Consider the following 18513-nt stretch of genomic DNA (forward strand, 5'->3'; position numbering starts at 1 on the left):
TTTGTTTCTATGTGTGTCCTATGACTTCTATTTTAACCATCAACTTACCTTTTATATAACATTGTCACATTGTCTTTGAACGCTTCATTTATATTTATATATTTTATACATATATAATAATATAATAATTTGGTAATGCTTGTAAAAATTGAACTGTTAATACCCCACAATATGTGTTGCCCGTTGGCAACTACCACTTACCTCACAAACCTTCCAATAAATTGGGCAACCACTCCCCTCCGAGAGTCTTGTTGAACTATCTTGGGCCAATCAAAAAATTTAAAACAAAAGAATCAGAAAAATAAAATTACATTAAGATGATCAACCACAACTATACACGATCATAAACAAATATTTACTATTAACAAAATATTTTGAAAAAAAAGAAACACAATTTACATTATCAAACTCATCCGTCCATCAGATTTGTTCCAAAAATTGAATCAATTTCAACTAAATAATCATAATTGTATATGGTACAAATTGAATTTAGACCCAATACTAATACTAACAACTATAATCTTCACTGACTCGGTAAATTAATGATACACCTCACGCTTCGCTATATTAGTATTGTTGTATTAATGACTCGCATTAGGATACTCCACCGATGTAACGTATTATGACACAGATAGGCTGCTTATGTTTGAAAATTGAAGTGATACTGCTCCATACTGGATCACCCCAAAGTCTGCTTCCTAGCATTGTAAACCTGGAACAATACTTGGGCTGTGGCATCTGATTACTTAAACCCTTCTTATGCCATCGCTTGTTTTCCTAATAATTTGAATGCAACATGGTGATGAATAACTGTGCAATATTATTTGTTTGTGTAAGTTGTAAGATCATGCATCCAGTTATTTTTACCGTTTTCAACAGCCAACAAAGAGTACCATGCTACAACACATCTCTGGAAAAAATCTATTCAACCATATTTTGCATTCAATGTTCAATTTTGCAAATATTTGAAGTAGACAATCTTTACAAAAACATGATTTTATGTCGCTTAAAGTTCATACAAATTACCATCTGAGAGTCACCATTGCCCCATTTAATCTGAATACTCTTGTACAAGAACGGATTTTAGATCCAACAAGGGTTCCCGCATATGAACTGTATCACAGTCTTGTTTCTACCAAAAGCAGGGATACACTTGGTAGAAAATACCTTATTCTTGAAACTCAGTGCAATCCTAACTACGTCAGAGATTTTTTAAATAAAACCTCCTAAAGATCCCTCTACAAAATGACTAACTCCACCTGTTGAAATTGATCAATCTGAGGGCAAGGTTGAACACTGCAACGATTTCCAACTTCCACCAAACTTAACAAGAGTACCACTCTTCCTACCATAAATTGTCTAAGCCGCAGTAGAGAGAGCACGCTCAATTTCCTCCAGGGAGCGGCCCTTAGTTTCCACCACATTATTCATGACATAGATAACAGCAAGGAAGCAGACGGAAGCAAATCCTAAGTAAACTTTACTTATTCCAAATTTGTTAACCACGCTCAGGAAATACAGACCTATGATGAAGTTTGAAACCTGCCATAGCACATAAGCAGTTAAAAATGTGGGTCAATCTTTCAAATGATATTACAAATAATAACTTAAACTTCATTTTATGCCATGAGAGAAGTGCAAAATCCTACCCAATGCATTCCAAGAGACAAGGCAACAGCCTTTGCACGAATACGCGATGCAAATATTTCTGGGAGAAGTAGAGCTGGAACAGGGCCGGCTCCCAATGAAAATGATAAGACATACCTGTAAAAAATGGCACATTCAGAACAAATCTTGTGATGATAAGTGTGATCAATTTTGAAAATATGGTTTCAAGAAATAAAACATTCTTTGCATTGCTATTTACAGAAAACCTATGTACTTACAAGACTGTCCCAAGAACAGCGAGAGTTCCAGAGAATGGTGCCAGTACTTTCCAAGAAAGTGATAAAGAAAGCAACAGCATTGAGGCAGCCTGGAAAAAAATTCAGACTAATATGAATGTCTGGATAGCAATATATCATAACAAAGAGTATTCATTTCATGACTTATGATTATATGCCATACTTCAGTAACACATGGCGCACATTTAATATTTATAAACTAAAAAAATGACTAATTCTTTCAGATACGCCTCTGTTTGAAGGAGAATGCTAAAGGACACTGTTCTGTCTGCTTTTTCCAATGAACCACTACCAAACAAATAAAAAATGTTCTATTAATTTTACTTCAATTTCATTACAGACCCAGACTTAGAAGCAGCCAGATTGGCCTGTCCCTTGCGGAAAAAACCATAGGCTATAGCCCTATACAAATGCAGGCACGGGGAAGAACAGCATTAAACAAGCACAACTGTGGAATCTAGAATTCCATATACTGCAGATTGAAATTTTGGACCAGTATTTACTCTTGTACAATCTGATGATTCAAGCTTGAAACTCTGGATAAGGTTTTGTCATACACAAGTTAGAAATAAATAAAAATAAAAAATAAAATAAAAATTGGGCTATAAATATCATACAAACAAAGAGTAGTAAAGAACAAAATGTGTAGATGAGATTTAACAATATCTACAATTGCACATAGATGTTGCTAGATTTACAGGCCTCAATTTTTCTGATTCTGTGTGAATTTCTAGCCTTAGTTTACAGCCAAAGAGCAGCATCCTCAACCAGAGCTGTCTGTTCCTCCACCTACTGTTTCATTAGCTACTTACACAAACACCAATCCTCCCACTATTTCATAAAGTAGTCCTGAAAATTGCCTACTTTATGTATCTTATTTGGTGTCTCCACCATGCTTGTTTCTATTTGATAGTTTTACTATACTAGACCCCGAGAGTAAAGGATGTGCTGAACTGTAATACTATAAATTAGTGATATGATATGAACAGTTGGGTTCATGCAAGTGTTCAACACAAAGTAACATGAATCAAAATCGGATCGGAATTGGCAAGGCCGAATTGAATCGCAAATCAGCCATGAATCAGAATCAGAATTGAATCGGCTATGAAATCAGCAAATTTTAAAAACCCTTGAAATTTAGAGATTTTAACAATTTAAAACTTATTTCATACACCATTTATTGAATATAACTTAAACACACTATAACATCATCAAATAAAATCTAACATACAAAAATAAGGAACATAAATGATAAATCCATCACATATGTAAAATATTAATTTTAGCTTAAGTAAATAGAAATCATAGGATCATAATGAATCACGACATAGATATATAGAATTATAAATGTTGTCAAATCATAAATGTATGTAAGATGATGATCCATAAAACCAATGACATCAAATCACAAATGTATGTAAGATGAAGATCCATGAAACATATGTCTATCTATAAACATAATTAAACGACAAGTCTATCTGCTCTAGCTCAAGTCTATCTCTCACTTTTCCTCTCTTTTTGTCATACTCAACAAATAGAAGGCCTTTCAGAGTTACAAGAAAGAGAAATGTGAAAACAAATCATTGAAAAAGTTGTATTTTTTTTATGCTTTTAAGCTACCCAATTGGGCTTCCCGATTGTTCCAGCGGATTCATGGCGATTCATGTGATTCATGGCAATTAAAGCCAAGAAATCATCGATTCGATTCACCAATTCACAAAAAATCGTCCATAGCTTGAATCAAACCGCAGAATTGCATGAATTGCCGTGATTCTCGTTACTATGGTTCAACATGTTCAAAAATCAAAGAGATATATGTACTCTTTTACACCTTAGAGACACCTGCTATGATGGTGACCACAAGCGACACAACACTCAAGGTAGAAAATTGAGAAGTAATATTCACAACTGAAAATCTGATTTTGTGTACAATAGTTGTTTTGTCCTTTTTTCTTATTTTACTATATTTTTGGTCTGAATGAAAGGGAAAAAAGAAGATGCTAGTTTTAGACTCCATGCTTTGAATTATATATGATATTCCAGTTAGTAATTTTGCATGTATGACTTCTCAATCCTAAGGAGAATGGCTTCTTAACTTCTTATAGTGTTTTCATAGGGTTGGGAAGTAAGTGAGATAGGGAATATCATACTTCCATTTTGTATCAGAACTACCACAACTTGTATTAAAACCTGTATAATCAGATGAAGTCACAAAGTTCATATTGTGTTACTATGAGTTGAACTATGAGTTGTGTTACTTCTGCTTCTTTTTCGGTTATTGTGAATGGAGATCTGAGAACCTTCAGAACCTTTTGGTGCTTCCAGAGGCCTTCATCAAGGGGATACTCTTTCCCGACACCTATTTATTATTTTGGCTGAGAGTCTGGGCTGTTTCCTAAAATTTTGCGCTGCTCAGGGCTTGATTCATGGATGGAAATGGGGCAATGGCTTGCCACAGCTCTCACATATCCAGTTTGTGGATGACACGACAATTATGGGATTGGTTCGTCTTCGAGAAGCTGAACCTGCAGCTTCAGTTCAGAAAGTCAATGAGCATAAATCCTCCATTTTCTTCTTCAATACCCCTCAGGCCATTCAGAAGTGTATTGCTGACATGCTGCGGTTCCAGATTGGGTCTCTTTCCTTTGTTTATTTGGGCATTCCTCTTACTGTTGATAGACATCCTAGATCCTCTTGGCAGATTTTGCTTGACAAGCTGTGTCAGACAGGTAATCATTGAACTCACTGTTGGTTATCTACTGCTGTTCATTTGACTCTATTTAAGCTCTTCCTATATACAGGTGTTTTGTTCAGGCTGCTACCATGTGTTTTCTTCGGTAATTTGACAACCTTTCTCGACAATTCCTTTGGTGTGGGAATTTAGCAACTGCTAATGGAGCCTTGTTAAGTCAGAAACTATGTGCATATTTAAGAATAAGCGGAGCCTTGGCTTACATTCTATTATTTTAAATGGGCAAGTTCTCGCTGCTAACTTATATTGCACAGGTTTACTAGCCAGAATCAGCTTTGGGTTCGTATTCTCACCCTTAGTATCTTCCAGGTGTTAATGTGTTTGATGTTCCCCGCTTTTCTTTAGTGGGAAAAGGTTCTATGACCTGGAACACTATGAAACATGGGGCTCAGTAAATAATGGTCCTATTCGAATCTGTTATACGAGATCTCAAGCTCTTTTTTTGGTTGGACTCTTGGGATGGACATCCTTCCATCCTTTCTACTCATCCCCACCTTCAGGCCCCTTGCGATTCCTTTACTGTTGCAAGCTGGGACATTGTTGATCACTATAAGATTGCCTATAATTGTGTGTTGGCAATTCGCTTTCGCTGAAAACATCCTTCTGAATGGCCTCCCATAGGATCTGAGGAAAATAGCAAGAGCTGGCTCAGATTCTAGAGTCTCAGGAATGCACTACTTGGCTTGTAATGATGTTTTGGCTTGGGCTAGCAGTGATTTTTCTAGGAAGTTTATGTTTCTACAGGGTATGTTGAGTGGTACAGCAAATTTTTGGAGACATTCAAGTTCCTTGATGAAATCAAGTTCGATACAAGTTTTCATGGCCCAAATGCATTTTTTTCATGTGGTCGATGATCCACAGTCAGTGTTTTACTTTGGATAATTTATATAATTGAGGCTTTCAGGGCCCCTTGATGTGTGTCTTGTGTCATAGTAAAGAAACCGTCTCTCATCTCTTTTTTCAGTGCTCATTCACTAGGCATATTTGGCACTTTTGGTGGGAGGTGTGGAATCAAGCTTGTTGGCATGTATCTTCTTTTCGATGGGGAAAGGCTCCTATCAAGACTTCATTTCTTCATGTTGCTTGTACTCTTGGCCATTCTTTTATTCTTTGGCATCTGGTTGGAGATGATCATCGAATCTCTCAAGATGTGTTGTTGGGGGCTTCACACTTGTGGGTGAAAATTCTCCATTCTTTGAGGGAAACTATTCAGCTAAATGCAACCTATCAGAGGTTATGGATCTTGGTGATGTTATGTGCTATAACTATCTCCATTCTTCTTCACAAGGCCAGTTCGTGATGAATAGATGAAGACACCCTCTTCGTAAGATAAATAGGGTGGGGAGGTGGAGTCCTCTGCACAGAAGCTGCCCTGAGGGACCTTAATACATACAACTTTCTCATGGATCAACAACTCACATAAAAATCACAATAGTTCCCTATTTCTGGCTTGTTTGTTATAACAGTTTAAGATAGTTCCCTATTTCTTTTTTAAAAATGTTTCAATAATGTAGAGAAGATACTAAAAATGTGATATTTACAGTTTTGCTTACTACTCTCTGCATAAAATTTACGGAATTCTTGAAGTAAAAGGAAAGAGACATGGCATTGCATATGTCAAATAAATTTTCAACATAATAGAAACATGATGTGCCATAAGACTTACCATTCCCGTAAAACTTGTAATAAGCAGGCTCTTCCTTCCTTGTTTGTCCATTAGGGAAGAGGCAACAGCTGTACCTGGAACACTCAAAGTATAGTTCAATTCAAAATCAGAATTTAGATCCATTACATTTCATAGACAGCATTAAGATTTAATTAAGCAAAGCTGCACTTTGAAGGACCAAACTAACCGAGGACATTTGAAGCACCCACAAGAGCACTTGCAGCAACATCAGAGGCAATGCCAGCACTCCGAAACACTGCTGTGGAATAGTAGACAACTGCATTTATACCAGCCAGTTGCTGAAACAAGAAGAGTGCTGCTCCAACACTGACCACTGTAGTCCAAAAGTGAAAATAATCAGATTAACCAGGCAGTTGTTCATCTTCAAAATTTGGGATTGCAGAAAAACTACTCTGGTAATTTTGTTATCAAGGAATTAAATATTATTGCCTTGCAGAACATAGCGCGAAACAAAATAACACAGTCAAAGCAATATCTTTTTTCCCAAAGTCTACTCCAAATCCTACATGTATTACAAAATTCTCCCAAAATATATGCAGGCTAGTATATAGAACTATACCTTTCCAATAGCGTTTACTAAAGAGGTCAAACCACCCAGCATCCTCCTCCACAGAACCTGTGCTACCTGCTCTCAAGTCAGCCATGACTTCTTCTACCTTTCCTTTGCCCCAAAGTGTCTTGATTGCAGATTCAGCCTGAGCTATTTTGCCTTGCTGTGAAGTTGTAAAAAGAATGGTTGTAGACTCATTTTCAGGAGTTCATCAAAAATAGAAATGAAGCATTAAAAGATCCTCCAAGAAACATCAGACCTTGAAGAGCCAGCGAGGACTTTCAGGGGCAAATATCATTCCCAATGCCATAAGGATTGCTGGCACAGTAGCAACAGTGAACATAGTCCGCCACCTGAGTTTCAACACAAACCAAAAGAAATTATATAAATATCAAATCCCTCAATAAATATAGATAGGGAAAAAGTAAATTATATTATTTTATGCAAAAAATAAGACGAGTACCATATTGGGTTTCCAGCCAAGGGTAATCCAGCCACTAAAGCAAGCAATATACCGACACAGATGAAAAGTTGATTAACAGATCCAAGTGCACCACGGATCTCAGTAGGTGATATCTGCAAATAAGTTATCAAATAATAGACGATGTCAACCATACAGTCATTGGCTGGGAAAGATTTCGGAACATCCAGCAATTTATATAAATTATTAAATCTCAATTTTTGATAAACCATACCTCTGAAACATATAGTGGAACCAAAGAGGAAGAGATGCCAATACCAACTCCAACAAGCAAACGACCAATAATCATTGCTTGTACATTTTGTGCTGTGGCACTGAATAACATATATTTTATTTCATGTCAGCAAGGACATCCCTTTTCTCACCTTTCGACATTTAAAGATCATTAACAAACTAAAAGTAAACAATCAGTAGCAGCAAAATTAACTATGGTCAACCTTAAGAAAGCACCAACTATGAGAGGTATTGCATCAAGTTGGAATGTTTTCTTTCGGCCAAATTTATCAGCCAATGCACCTCCTGTAAAAGACCCAACAGTAGCACCTGCAAGTGTTGTGCTGACCACCCAACCTAGAAAAATTACACTTGTTTAAGTAGAAACTAACACCAGTCTGTATAAATTAGAAATAGTTAGGACTCAGATTAATATGATTCTCCACTCGTGATATTCAAAAGCATGCATGACTAAATGGAAATATAATTGTTTTTCTTTATAAAATATATTCAGAAACAATTATATAGATCATGCTTCACAATACTGTATTCTATGTTGAAGAACTGGGACAAAGAAACATGTATACACACAAACCTTGTAAAACAGTATTTTCGGCAAATCCAAGATCCTTTGCAAGATATTCAAGTGCTCCATTAACTACACTGTAATTCAGAAGAAACTACCATCACAAAAACTGGCATTTATATTTTCCTGAATTTCAGGATAATGCATATTTTGTAAATAGTGTTTTAACACAATTAATCATTGTGTTTTAACAGAATCATAGAACCAGCTCCTAAATAAAACATCCAGCTACTTCTACACAATGCCAAAGCATTAAGGTATATGAAAAAGATTCCCATAATTCCAGTTTAGATATAGCTGAGTTTATAATCTTGTGCGTTCTTAATTTTAGTCATAGTCATAACATACCCAAGATGGTAACCAAATAAAATGGCTCCCAAACATGCAATGCCAACAAACGGCAGAACAGTTCCTGAAGATGGACTCGTAACCTTTCCTGAAGCTGTTGACTCCAAATCTCCATCTGCATTGCTCCATAATGAATTATGTCAATATTAATATTTGGGATCATCAAAGTGATTCCTATATGCCTACAAAGAAAAATAATAAATAAATAGACATCATCAATCAAAGTCAACAACGAGCAACATAAACAATCTGATACAACGTCACATTCAACCACAGAGAGCATCTATTGCTGAACCTTAATTCCCTAGGTGAGACAAACATATCATCAATCTCTTTCCAGAATTAACTTTTTTTCTCATTTTTCTCATTTAGAGTACACAAAATAAGGAATAACTTTAAAAGCCAAGAAAGTCATTTAAAAACGTTAGCAGGTGTTGAATCCTGCTTTTCAGAGCTGTAATACTATTAGCCTGAGAAATCTAGAACAATACTAGAAGCGGAATTACAATGAATTTTTTACTTTTTAATTTTTAAAATTTAAATACAACTTAGATATCAACTTTATTTGTCAACAAGAGCCACCACTGGCACTGGATTTTCACATAAAATGTCACTTTTGGTACGTAGAAAAAAGTGCATCAACATTTTGAGTTAATACACCTGCCCACTAGAACTATACTATTCACAAATCATATGTCATTCCTTTCCAATAAATAAAATGAGAGCAGTAAGGCCAAATTTTGGGAGGACATATGGAATCAGAAAGTAATAATGAGAATAAAGGACTGCTTACATTTTATTATTTAAGCATATCATGTAGGCTAAGGATACAATTAAAATCATAACTGCCAGAATATTAAAGACCATCGAGATGAGGATTTATAGGGAAGTTAGAAACTAAGTTACCGATTTGTCCCCATTTCAGCTGGATTCAGAATCAGATATATGCAGATTCTAGATGTGTCCAGATTCCCTGCGGGTGCTGGCCGGAAGCCAGCCACAGGCCTATGGATGCATCTGAAGTCAAATGCATCCGGAGGCCTGTGGCTGGCTTCCAGCCAGCACCTGCAGGGAATCCGGACGCATCCAGAGGAATCCAAACTAATTGAGTTGCTTGTGAGTACTCATGAAGGCACAAATCTAGACAGCCTTCGAAAAGATTTCTGAATGGGACCTAATCCTAACACTAATTGGTCTGCTTCACTTGGCTTTGCTTTGATTTGTGACGACATCTCACTATTTAACCAATAATCATCATATCTTGACAATGTACCAGAATCAGAAGATCCTTCTGATGCTTGTGCACAGTAATTATGAAAATAAGCTGGTGATAAAATGTGTGGGACCACATCTTTTGGGATATGTCCTGAACCAATTTTGCCATCCTTTCTTATGAACATAACTGAAACAAATAATAAAACTATGTTCAACTCAATTTCTAAGCCTTCGACTGCAGAAAGTTTATAAGATAGAAAAATCATAGAGCTTAAATAAGAAGTAAAAAGGTGGCTAATATACCCATGTAAATGATAGAATAGTAACCATCAAAGAAGTAGTATATTTTCTTATGCAGGATAAAATATAAAAACCACAGGGACTGAAGCGAAGGATATTATCCACTTGTCTGACAGTGAATTGAAATACAAGGTCTTCAGATGGCTTGGAATCCATGTGCAATCTACTACAAGACTCCAACAAGAAAAATATAGCAAATACAAGGTTGATCATACAATTTATCAGGATGTCATATCATATACTGTGGCAAAAGCATCACGTATTTGAATTTAAGGCCATCTTCTTAAATAGTAGACATGAAGACAAGGATGCTTTATATAGTGTAGTTCTTGAGGAAAGGGCAACTAATTCAAGCTAAGAAACATTCTGGCCAATTCAAGTTGCAGATATGATTTTGAGATTCAAATGATTTGTTTTTGTGTATATATATATATACACGCTTCCTCCCGCATCCGCATCTGCAATTTTTTTCCCCGTATCCCGTATCCGCATCCAAATCGGTACATAGGTTAGAAATGGAAGGGCATTCAGACAACTTTGACCTTAGTCTATACAAACTAACTCTTATTGCAGAATTTACACCTTGAAGAACTTCATAAGTTCATATTATCAGACTGTATGCCACAAAATGTTCAAGCTCTAGATCCAACAATTACTTTGTCACACAAAGCAATTACTAATTTGAGCCAATAAGAGATTTTCACAAGGAATAAGGTCTAGGCCAACACATAAGTGAAGCCTAAAACATCTAATTTTTCACAATTGGCTACACAATGTGCTATGTAAGCTTCTTACACTGCACACTTCGCAAAATTCAGAAGATCTACTTAGTCTTTTCATGTCCTCTAGTATTAAATGCCACAATTTGTATACAAAGCTAGAAATTAATTGGGTTCAGTACACTAGAATGTTCAACATGCTTACTCATTTGTCCAACGCACCTTAATAAACCTTTGTTCATGATAAATTTATGATTATCCTGCCTGTTCACAAATGTCGAAACTTGTGCAGAGAGATATTCAAAAAATTGTTACAAATTCTAGAGGAAATTCTAGTCACACCTTCTTACATATGCTGAAACCTGTGGAAAGAGAGATATTAAAGAGTTCAGAGAGAACTAAAAATCATTATTTGAATCACATAGTAAAAAGAACTTCGTAAAATATTTACAGAACTTCAGAACCTATTCTTGACCTCAATTATAGTCAGGCAATTGCATCTACAGAAAAAGGAATTATAGGGAAAGCATAGCAGGAGCCATTATAGATAACTTCACACAAACACAAATCGTAAACGACAAAGCGGGTTTTGACAATTTTGTTTTGGTTCTCTCTGTATACAGACCTAACTGCTTATAGCTGTTGTTCTGGCTTCTGAGTAGTAACCACGCATGCTGTGGAAGCTGTTATTTGCACAAGGGTCAAAAAAGTGGTCATTTCAATGCATCACCCAATACCTACTTAAAGATGCCCCAATAACAATGCACTAGAACCACCTCAAAAATTGCCAAAACCCAATTGTAGTCAGTGTACAATGCCTATTGTTATATTTGATAGTATGAGTTATCCAGCAATGTATCAATTATCATTATTAAGTTGATTGTCACTCTTGGGTAGTTGTAAGTTGTGGTTGGTTTATGGTTGTGTTTCTCATGGTAACCGAAATCCTTTTAATTTGTTGTGTATCATCAAAAAGGTGGTATGGTATAATCAGATGAACCAAAACCATTGGCCAACCATCTCTGACCTTCTTCTCTGTAATAATTTCTTAAGTAAATAAACAAATTTTACTCCAATATCTGGTACCACTGCCATCTTCATTCTTGTTTCATGTGTGTAATTTATCAGACATAGCAGTAAACACCAGCAGTCGTTCCAAAGTTGTCAATACTTATGCACCAATGTCCTAGTAGTCATTCAAAATATGCATTAGTGGGGATACAAGTGGGCAGCTATTTGTACATGATATAATTATTAATGGACTTTTAGTTATCATATTTTTGGTTTCTTTAAAGTTAGTAACTGTAATGTCCCCATCTTTTTAGCCTCTCACTGGAGTTCTTAGCCTTTACATTCTCCGAAGGCTAAGTGGAGAAATAACGAGAAATTGATTAAATTAGTTTCTTATTAAGTCATTAAATAAATTAAAATTAAAAGGTGACTTTATAATTAATTAATTTAATTAAAAGTGACTAAAGTTAATTAAATAAATTTAAAAAATCTTCTAGGAGGAGGAATTAAATATTATTTTAGAAGGTGGCCCATCTATTGGAGGAAAAGAATAAATAGGGAGGGCAGCCTCATTGTTGAGCATCAAATGTATTGCAATCTACTCTTCTGGATAACTTGTGGAGCCAAGGGTTTCTGCAGTTGCTACATTGATCATTGGGAACAAACACTCCCATTGATTTGCATAACTGAGGTGGTGAAATATCTTCCGAAGGGTTGCGACTGTTGGAGAAGGAAAATCAATCTTTTCATTGTGCCAAATTTGTGGCTTAAGGCCAGATTTGTGGAGTAAGGATAAGTTGGATATTGCTACAGTGACGCTGTTACAATAACTTGCTATAGTAACTTTGCTATAGTGACGCTACTATAGTGTCATTGCTACAGTGATTTGCTACAATAATTTGCTACAGTGACTTGCTATAGGAAAATTCATATTTTTGGAGCAATTCCAGGTTTTTATCTACTACATTTTGCATTGTTCGAGAGTAGATATTTAGGGCCTTTGTAGGGTTTGTAAAATCTGTTGTAATCTAATTTATATCAGAGTTTTATATCATTTGTTGCCCTAATGACTTATTGTTGAAGATGCATATTTTCTCATTTGTAACCCATGTTTATATGTTCCAATAAAATACAAAAACTATTTGCATCACCATTGTTAGTCATTTGGAGTTTGCAAGCATCTCTTTTAGTTTGGCATTTTGGAAAGAAATCAGAATTTAGATCTGCAATATATCCCTTGTGTGCAAAGTGTTTGAAAAAAATTCTCAAATTAGAAAATCAGGAAATTAAAATCAGAATTGCAAGAAATATTACATTGGTATCTGAGCTTGCTTGCAAAGTGAATTAGAGAAGAATTTGGTGTTTCTTGAAGTTATAACTGGTTGGGGTTATTACAGTAATTGGGATATTAGGTGTGCATGGAGCATGTGGCTATTTAAACATGGGTGGTAACTTGTGCTCTTCCCCTATACCAATGCACATAGGAATGAAACCTTGCAGCTATGATAATGCTACCCTTAGAGGCTCCTCAAAAACTCTCTTTACCTTTCTATCTTTCTCTTTACCTTTTACCTTTCAAACAATTAAAAGAAAGTCGGTCAAATTTAAAGTCAAGATAGATATCCACATTAAGATCTTTGCAATGCTTATTAAGCTTGATTCCATAACCATAATCATTAATCTTATTACTATTTCACTGGCCTGATCAATCTTAAGTGTCATCTATAAATCTTCTTACCAGACATATTACATCTTACTACTCATATCTGCATGATCACATGTAATCATTGGAAGTGTGAAACTAATCAAGCAAAGAATCTGTACATAGACCTTGATCCAGACAAAGCAAGAATATATACAAACAACATGCTACCAAATTTCCTGTCTAAGAGTACTTCAGTTGATTTTGTGGAAGAACATAGGTGGTGCAGGAGCACCCACATAAAATATTTTGGACATGATTTCAGCACGAAGAATTTATCCTGATTTCGTCATTAGGATAAGATCTTTTCTTCGGATTCATTCAGATCATTGTGGGGCCATTCTTACCTATTCTATATTGATCTAGAGTATTCTATAAGCCATTTTGGCAGAAAGTCTCTTTGGGTCGGTTTTCCTATTTTGTAATAATCTAGAATGTTTCATAGACTGTCCTAGCAAGTATAAATAGAGTTTTTAGGTTTAGGTTTAGATCAAGTTTTTGGATACGAAGTTACGGGGAGAAGAAATCTGTAAGAGAGCAAGTGTATATACTGTTCATTTGATAAATCAATTAGAAGAATTTTATTATCTATCTATTGCTGGTGCTGGTTCCCTTTTGTTTTTGCTTCCGTTAAGTTTATCTCTGCATCAATAGGTCACACCCACAAGCTCTGGAAGAATAATTGCAGGTAACATTTATTAGCAATTTTCTAAAATCCAATTGTTACAATCCCAATGGTAGTTGTTTAGATTAAAGATTTTGTCTCATTTTAGAACTGTCTTTCATTTATCCATAATTTTCTTATATGCTTCTTTTTCTGGTTAGAGATATATCAATGCAGCTGTAATGAATGTAAAATAAAAAGTCCAGAGAGATATCAAACACAATGAATTAGACTGAAGAAGTGGGAGAAGTTAAATTGAAGGATAATCCCCCACCATAACTCACAGCACCATGTTTTGAGTAAATTTGTGACATGTCTTTTGAACATGTGGCATCTCATGGGCACTGGAATCTTTACAAAGGTGCTTCACAGGAATTTTTACAGAAAAGCCTAGGATCACTTGGTAATAACGCAGCACGATATATCAGATTTCAGTATCACACATGAGAATCACGTACTTGACATGTTGAAAGATTTTCTGTAGATCTGGCCAGAGAAAAGCATCTACGACTCCAACTTAGCAAACTAATCAATGCCCGGAGAAGTTTTGACAGGACTACTACACCTTCAAGGAGCAAGTATTTGAAAACGTAACTAGAATTACTGAAAATTTTAGAAGCTCCAATTTAAACCACATAAGCCAGATTACTAGACAAGTGCTCTGTATCTATGATTTTTATTTCATCCCAGAATATCAATTCTTAACAAGTTATAAGTTATGTTACATGTATTCTGTTAAACTCTTAGTTACCGGATTCGCCTAGAAAAGGCCGGATCCGGGCTCGGGTCCGATTCGGATCCGGATCCACGTATGGATCCGTGAGGATCCGGGCAGGATTCGTAATCCTGCCTGTGGATCCGTAAGGATCCGCGGGCCGCGGATCCTTACGGATCCACAGGCAGGATTACGAATCCTGCCCGGATCCTCGAGGATCCACGCGCGGATCCACGTGAATCCACAGCAATGAAGGAGGAGAATGCAAAAACGTGGGCCCATTATCATTTTTTAATGTTTTTTTTTTGCCCTAAAGGCCCTAAACCCTAAAAACGACCCTCTAAATCACAATGCAAGTTCATTTGCTCTCTATTTTGCTCTCTCATTTTGCTCTCTCATACTTGCTAGTTTGAAGTGAAGTGCTTGGATTCGAAGGAGATCGGTTGTGGAGCTTCAAATACCTTGCAAGAAGTGTTTAAGGTATGCATTTCAACCATATTCTTGAATTCTTTCATAGATTATTGATTTATTTTTAGTTTTCCAAATTTTCAAGTTTTTGTGCAAGTGTGAAGTATGGTTTTCTTTCACTTTTTCTAGATTGCAAGAATAGAACAATGAGTAGTCAAGGCTCAGTGGGTGGGGGTGGGGCTGCATCACCAAGCTTCAAAATTGATAAGGGGTCTCCTTTATGGAGACACACAACAAGAGTTGCACAATGTCCTGGGGGTGGGGCATACATATGGAAATGTAATTTTTACAACATACAACATAGAAGCTCCTATTCCCGAGTGAAACTACATTTTTTGGGCCCTGCGGGTGAAGGAATTCACATGTGTCAAGGTAGTGATAAGAAGGGATTACCAGCTGCACAAATAGCAGCATTAGCAAAAGAGCAAGATGATGCTGATAGAGCAGTTGCAAAAGCAAAACGTGGTGCTTCCCAAAAAACAAATATACCAACACCATCATTTGATCAAACAAACACAAGAACACATCCTTTTTTGCCTATGCCAACTACAAATGATGAAGATGAAGACCCATCTCCACTCACCCGCAAGAGAGGCCCACTAGATAGGGCATTCCAAATTGAAAAGAGAGACATTGCTGATCACAAAATTGGACGTTGTTTAATTGCAAATGGTGTTTCATTTAATTTTGCTAGATCACCTTATTTTAGGGAGATGGTGGAAGCAATAAATGATGCACCCCATGGTTACAAACCGCCTGGTTATGAGAAGTTGCGCACTACCATATTACATGATGAGAGGAAAAATGTAGAGGCTCAACTTCAACCAATAAGAGATTTTTGGGTTCAATCGGGTGTGTCTATTATTTCGGATGGTTGGAAAGATTGTAGAAACCGTCCATTGATCAATGTTATTGCTGTATGCCCTAAGGGGGCAATGTTCTTGAAGGCAGTTGATTGTGAAGGGCAAGTGAAAGATGCAGAATTTATTTCACGCATTCTCATTGATGCCATAGAGTCAGTGGGTCCTGATAATGTTGTTCAAGTGGTCACGGACAATGCAAAAGTTTGCAGGGCTGCAGGGATAATTGTAGAGTCTAGATATGATCATATCTTTTGGACACCATGCACCGTCCACTCTCTCAATTTAGTGATGAAAGCAATTGGCACCGAAATAGATTGGGTGAAAAGGATATATGAGGAAGCTGAAGAGATTCAAATGTTTGTGACAAATCACCACATGTCACAAGCAATTTTTAGGAGTTTCTCGGACTTGGAGTTATTGAAGGTAAATTTTTATATTTAATATATAATTGAATATTATTGGATTCCACAATTATTAATTTTTGTTGTTGTTTACATTAACATGTTTTAATTTTTAAATGTTTTACTAACTTGAGTTTAACATGTTCTTAGGTTGCTGAAACCCACTTTGCCTCTCACACAATCGTCTTGAGACGACTTGTGAAGGTAAAAGAAGCATTGAAGCATATGGTCATTAGCCCCCAATGGGGCATTTGGAAGAATTCCAATACAGCAAGGGCTTTAAATGTGAGAAGAATGATACTAGATGAGGATTGGTGGGGTCTTGTGAGTTATGTGTTGGAAATCACCGATCCAATAATGGCAATGCTTCGCTTCGCAGATAGTGATGAGCCATGCCTTGGGGATATTTATGATTCCATGGATAGTATGCTGGAAAAAATTAAAATGGTAAGTTTTACGCTCTTTTACAACAATTTTTTATTTGAGAGATATCTAGATTCTAAAGTTTAAATTGACATATTCACTAATTATAATTATTATTCATATTTCATATCTTAGGTCATACAGAGGAGGGAGAATGATCCTGAGGACACCCTTTACAAGAAGGTGGAAAAAATTGTTCATCATCGATGGAACAAGATGACCACACCTTTGCACCTCCTTGCATATGCTCTATCCCCGAGGTACTGTAGTTCTTATCAAATGTTTGTGCTTATTTTATCCAATGTTTGTGCTATTGATATTTGATAGTGTTCAATTGTCTTTTGTTATCCCCAGGTACTATAGTGCAGATGTACTTCGCCTTCCAGGTAGAGTGCCACCATTCAGAGATGCAGAGGTTGCAGATGGGTATAAGAGGGCACTAGCTAAGATATTCCAAGATCCAGAGATTGGGGCAATTGTGAGGAGTGAATTTGCTGCTTTCAACTCAGGTGAGGATTTCGACCCTATTGCCATAGCAGACCAAAGCAGGATGGGTGCCATCAAATGGTGGTACCTTCATGGGCAAGCCTTCACGTATCTCCAACCTCTTGCCATAAAGGTCCTATCCCAAGTAAGTTTGTAAAATTAAGCCTAAGGTTAACATTCTCAATTCCTTGAATTTATTATTTAATTTATTTATCTTGATTGTTGTATTGATAATTTTTAATTTCTCTTTAGGTTGCCAGCTCTTCTGCCGCTGAGTGGAATTGGAGTACTTACTCCTTTATCCACTCAATCAAACGCAACCGGTTGGCTCCAAAAAAATCAGAAGACCTTGTGTTCATTCACAACAATTTGCGCTTGTTGTCACGGAAGGATCCTAAGTACAAGAAGGGGCCCGAAAAGCTTTGGGATGTAGCACCCGAGACTCCTGATTTAGATATGACCATCCGAGATCTTGCTAGATCCACTTTGATTGATGTGGATGATGAGGAGGAGGATTATGAGTTAACAATCCCCTCTACTACTAGTGGTTTGGGTTCCTCTACTAATACAGATGCAGCACTTGCAGCTCACCAGTACCCCTCTGATGCGGATTTTCTTGAAAATCCATTTGATGATTAAATAAAAAACTTTAGTGTTGACTCTTGACTCTTTTATGAGTAAATCATGTTATAAACTTTAAGTTTAATGATCTATATTTTGAATGTTACAAGCTTTCACTTTCAGTAATTCAATGTGAATGTGTTGATTTCCTTTATAATCGTGAAAATAGATTAATTATCAATGTCATTGATCAAGTATACTAGATTCATACTATGAAATGATTTAGTTTTAGAATTATGTATATTTCTCTTTTTTAAATTTTTTTAGTATATATAATGCATATATATAATTATATATATATATATATATATATATATATATATATATATATATATGCACGAATCCTCCACGAATCATAATTGGGAAAAAGAAAAAAATCCCGAATCCACGGATCCGATTCACGT

The 18513-nt window shown here is 36.1% G+C and overlaps 2 protein-coding genes across 2 annotated transcripts in view; one reads left to right on the forward strand and one right to left on the reverse strand.

The window, feature by feature from the left end:
- Positions 1 to 911: 911 nt before the first annotated feature.
- PGLCT (plastidic GLC translocator) overlaps positions 912 to 18513 on the reverse strand; it is a 31710-nt gene continuing 14108 nt past the window's right edge. Inside the window, exons 3-14 of the mRNA XM_089813173.1 lie at positions 8522 to 8636; positions 8183 to 8250; positions 7812 to 7944; positions 7589 to 7688; positions 7357 to 7469; positions 7153 to 7246; positions 6903 to 7056; positions 6510 to 6656; positions 6323 to 6396; positions 1887 to 1975; positions 1650 to 1764; positions 912 to 1542 (exon numbers count right to left, since the gene is read on the reverse strand). Coding sequence (XP_089669299.1) covers positions 1360 to 1542; positions 1650 to 1764; positions 1887 to 1975; positions 6323 to 6396; positions 6510 to 6656; positions 6903 to 7056; positions 7153 to 7246; positions 7357 to 7469; positions 7589 to 7688; positions 7812 to 7944; positions 8183 to 8250; positions 8522 to 8636 — 1385 coding nt within the window. The 3' untranslated portion in view covers positions 912 to 1359. The remainder of the gene's footprint in view (positions 1543 to 1649; positions 1765 to 1886; positions 1976 to 6322; positions 6397 to 6509; positions 6657 to 6902; positions 7057 to 7152; positions 7247 to 7356; positions 7470 to 7588; positions 7689 to 7811; positions 7945 to 8182; positions 8251 to 8521; positions 8637 to 18513) is intronic.
- On the forward strand, positions 16805 to 18218 carry LOC149571765 (uncharacterized). Its single transcript, XM_089813172.1, has 4 exons — positions 16805 to 17026; positions 17138 to 17262; positions 17357 to 17633; positions 17741 to 18218. The coding sequence occupies exons 1-4, from the start codon at positions 16805 to 16807 to the stop codon at positions 18125 to 18127; spliced, it is 1011 nt and encodes a 336-aa protein (XP_089669298.1). The 3' UTR covers positions 18128 to 18218.

The sequence above is a fragment of the Cupressus sempervirens genome, chromosome 2, assembly GCF_028749045.1.
Source record: "Cupressus sempervirens isolate cs-2001-9-10 chromosome 2, ASM2874904v1, whole genome shotgun sequence".
In the NCBI taxonomy this organism is placed as follows: domain Eukaryota; kingdom Viridiplantae; phylum Streptophyta; class Pinopsida; order Cupressales; family Cupressaceae; genus Cupressus; species Cupressus sempervirens.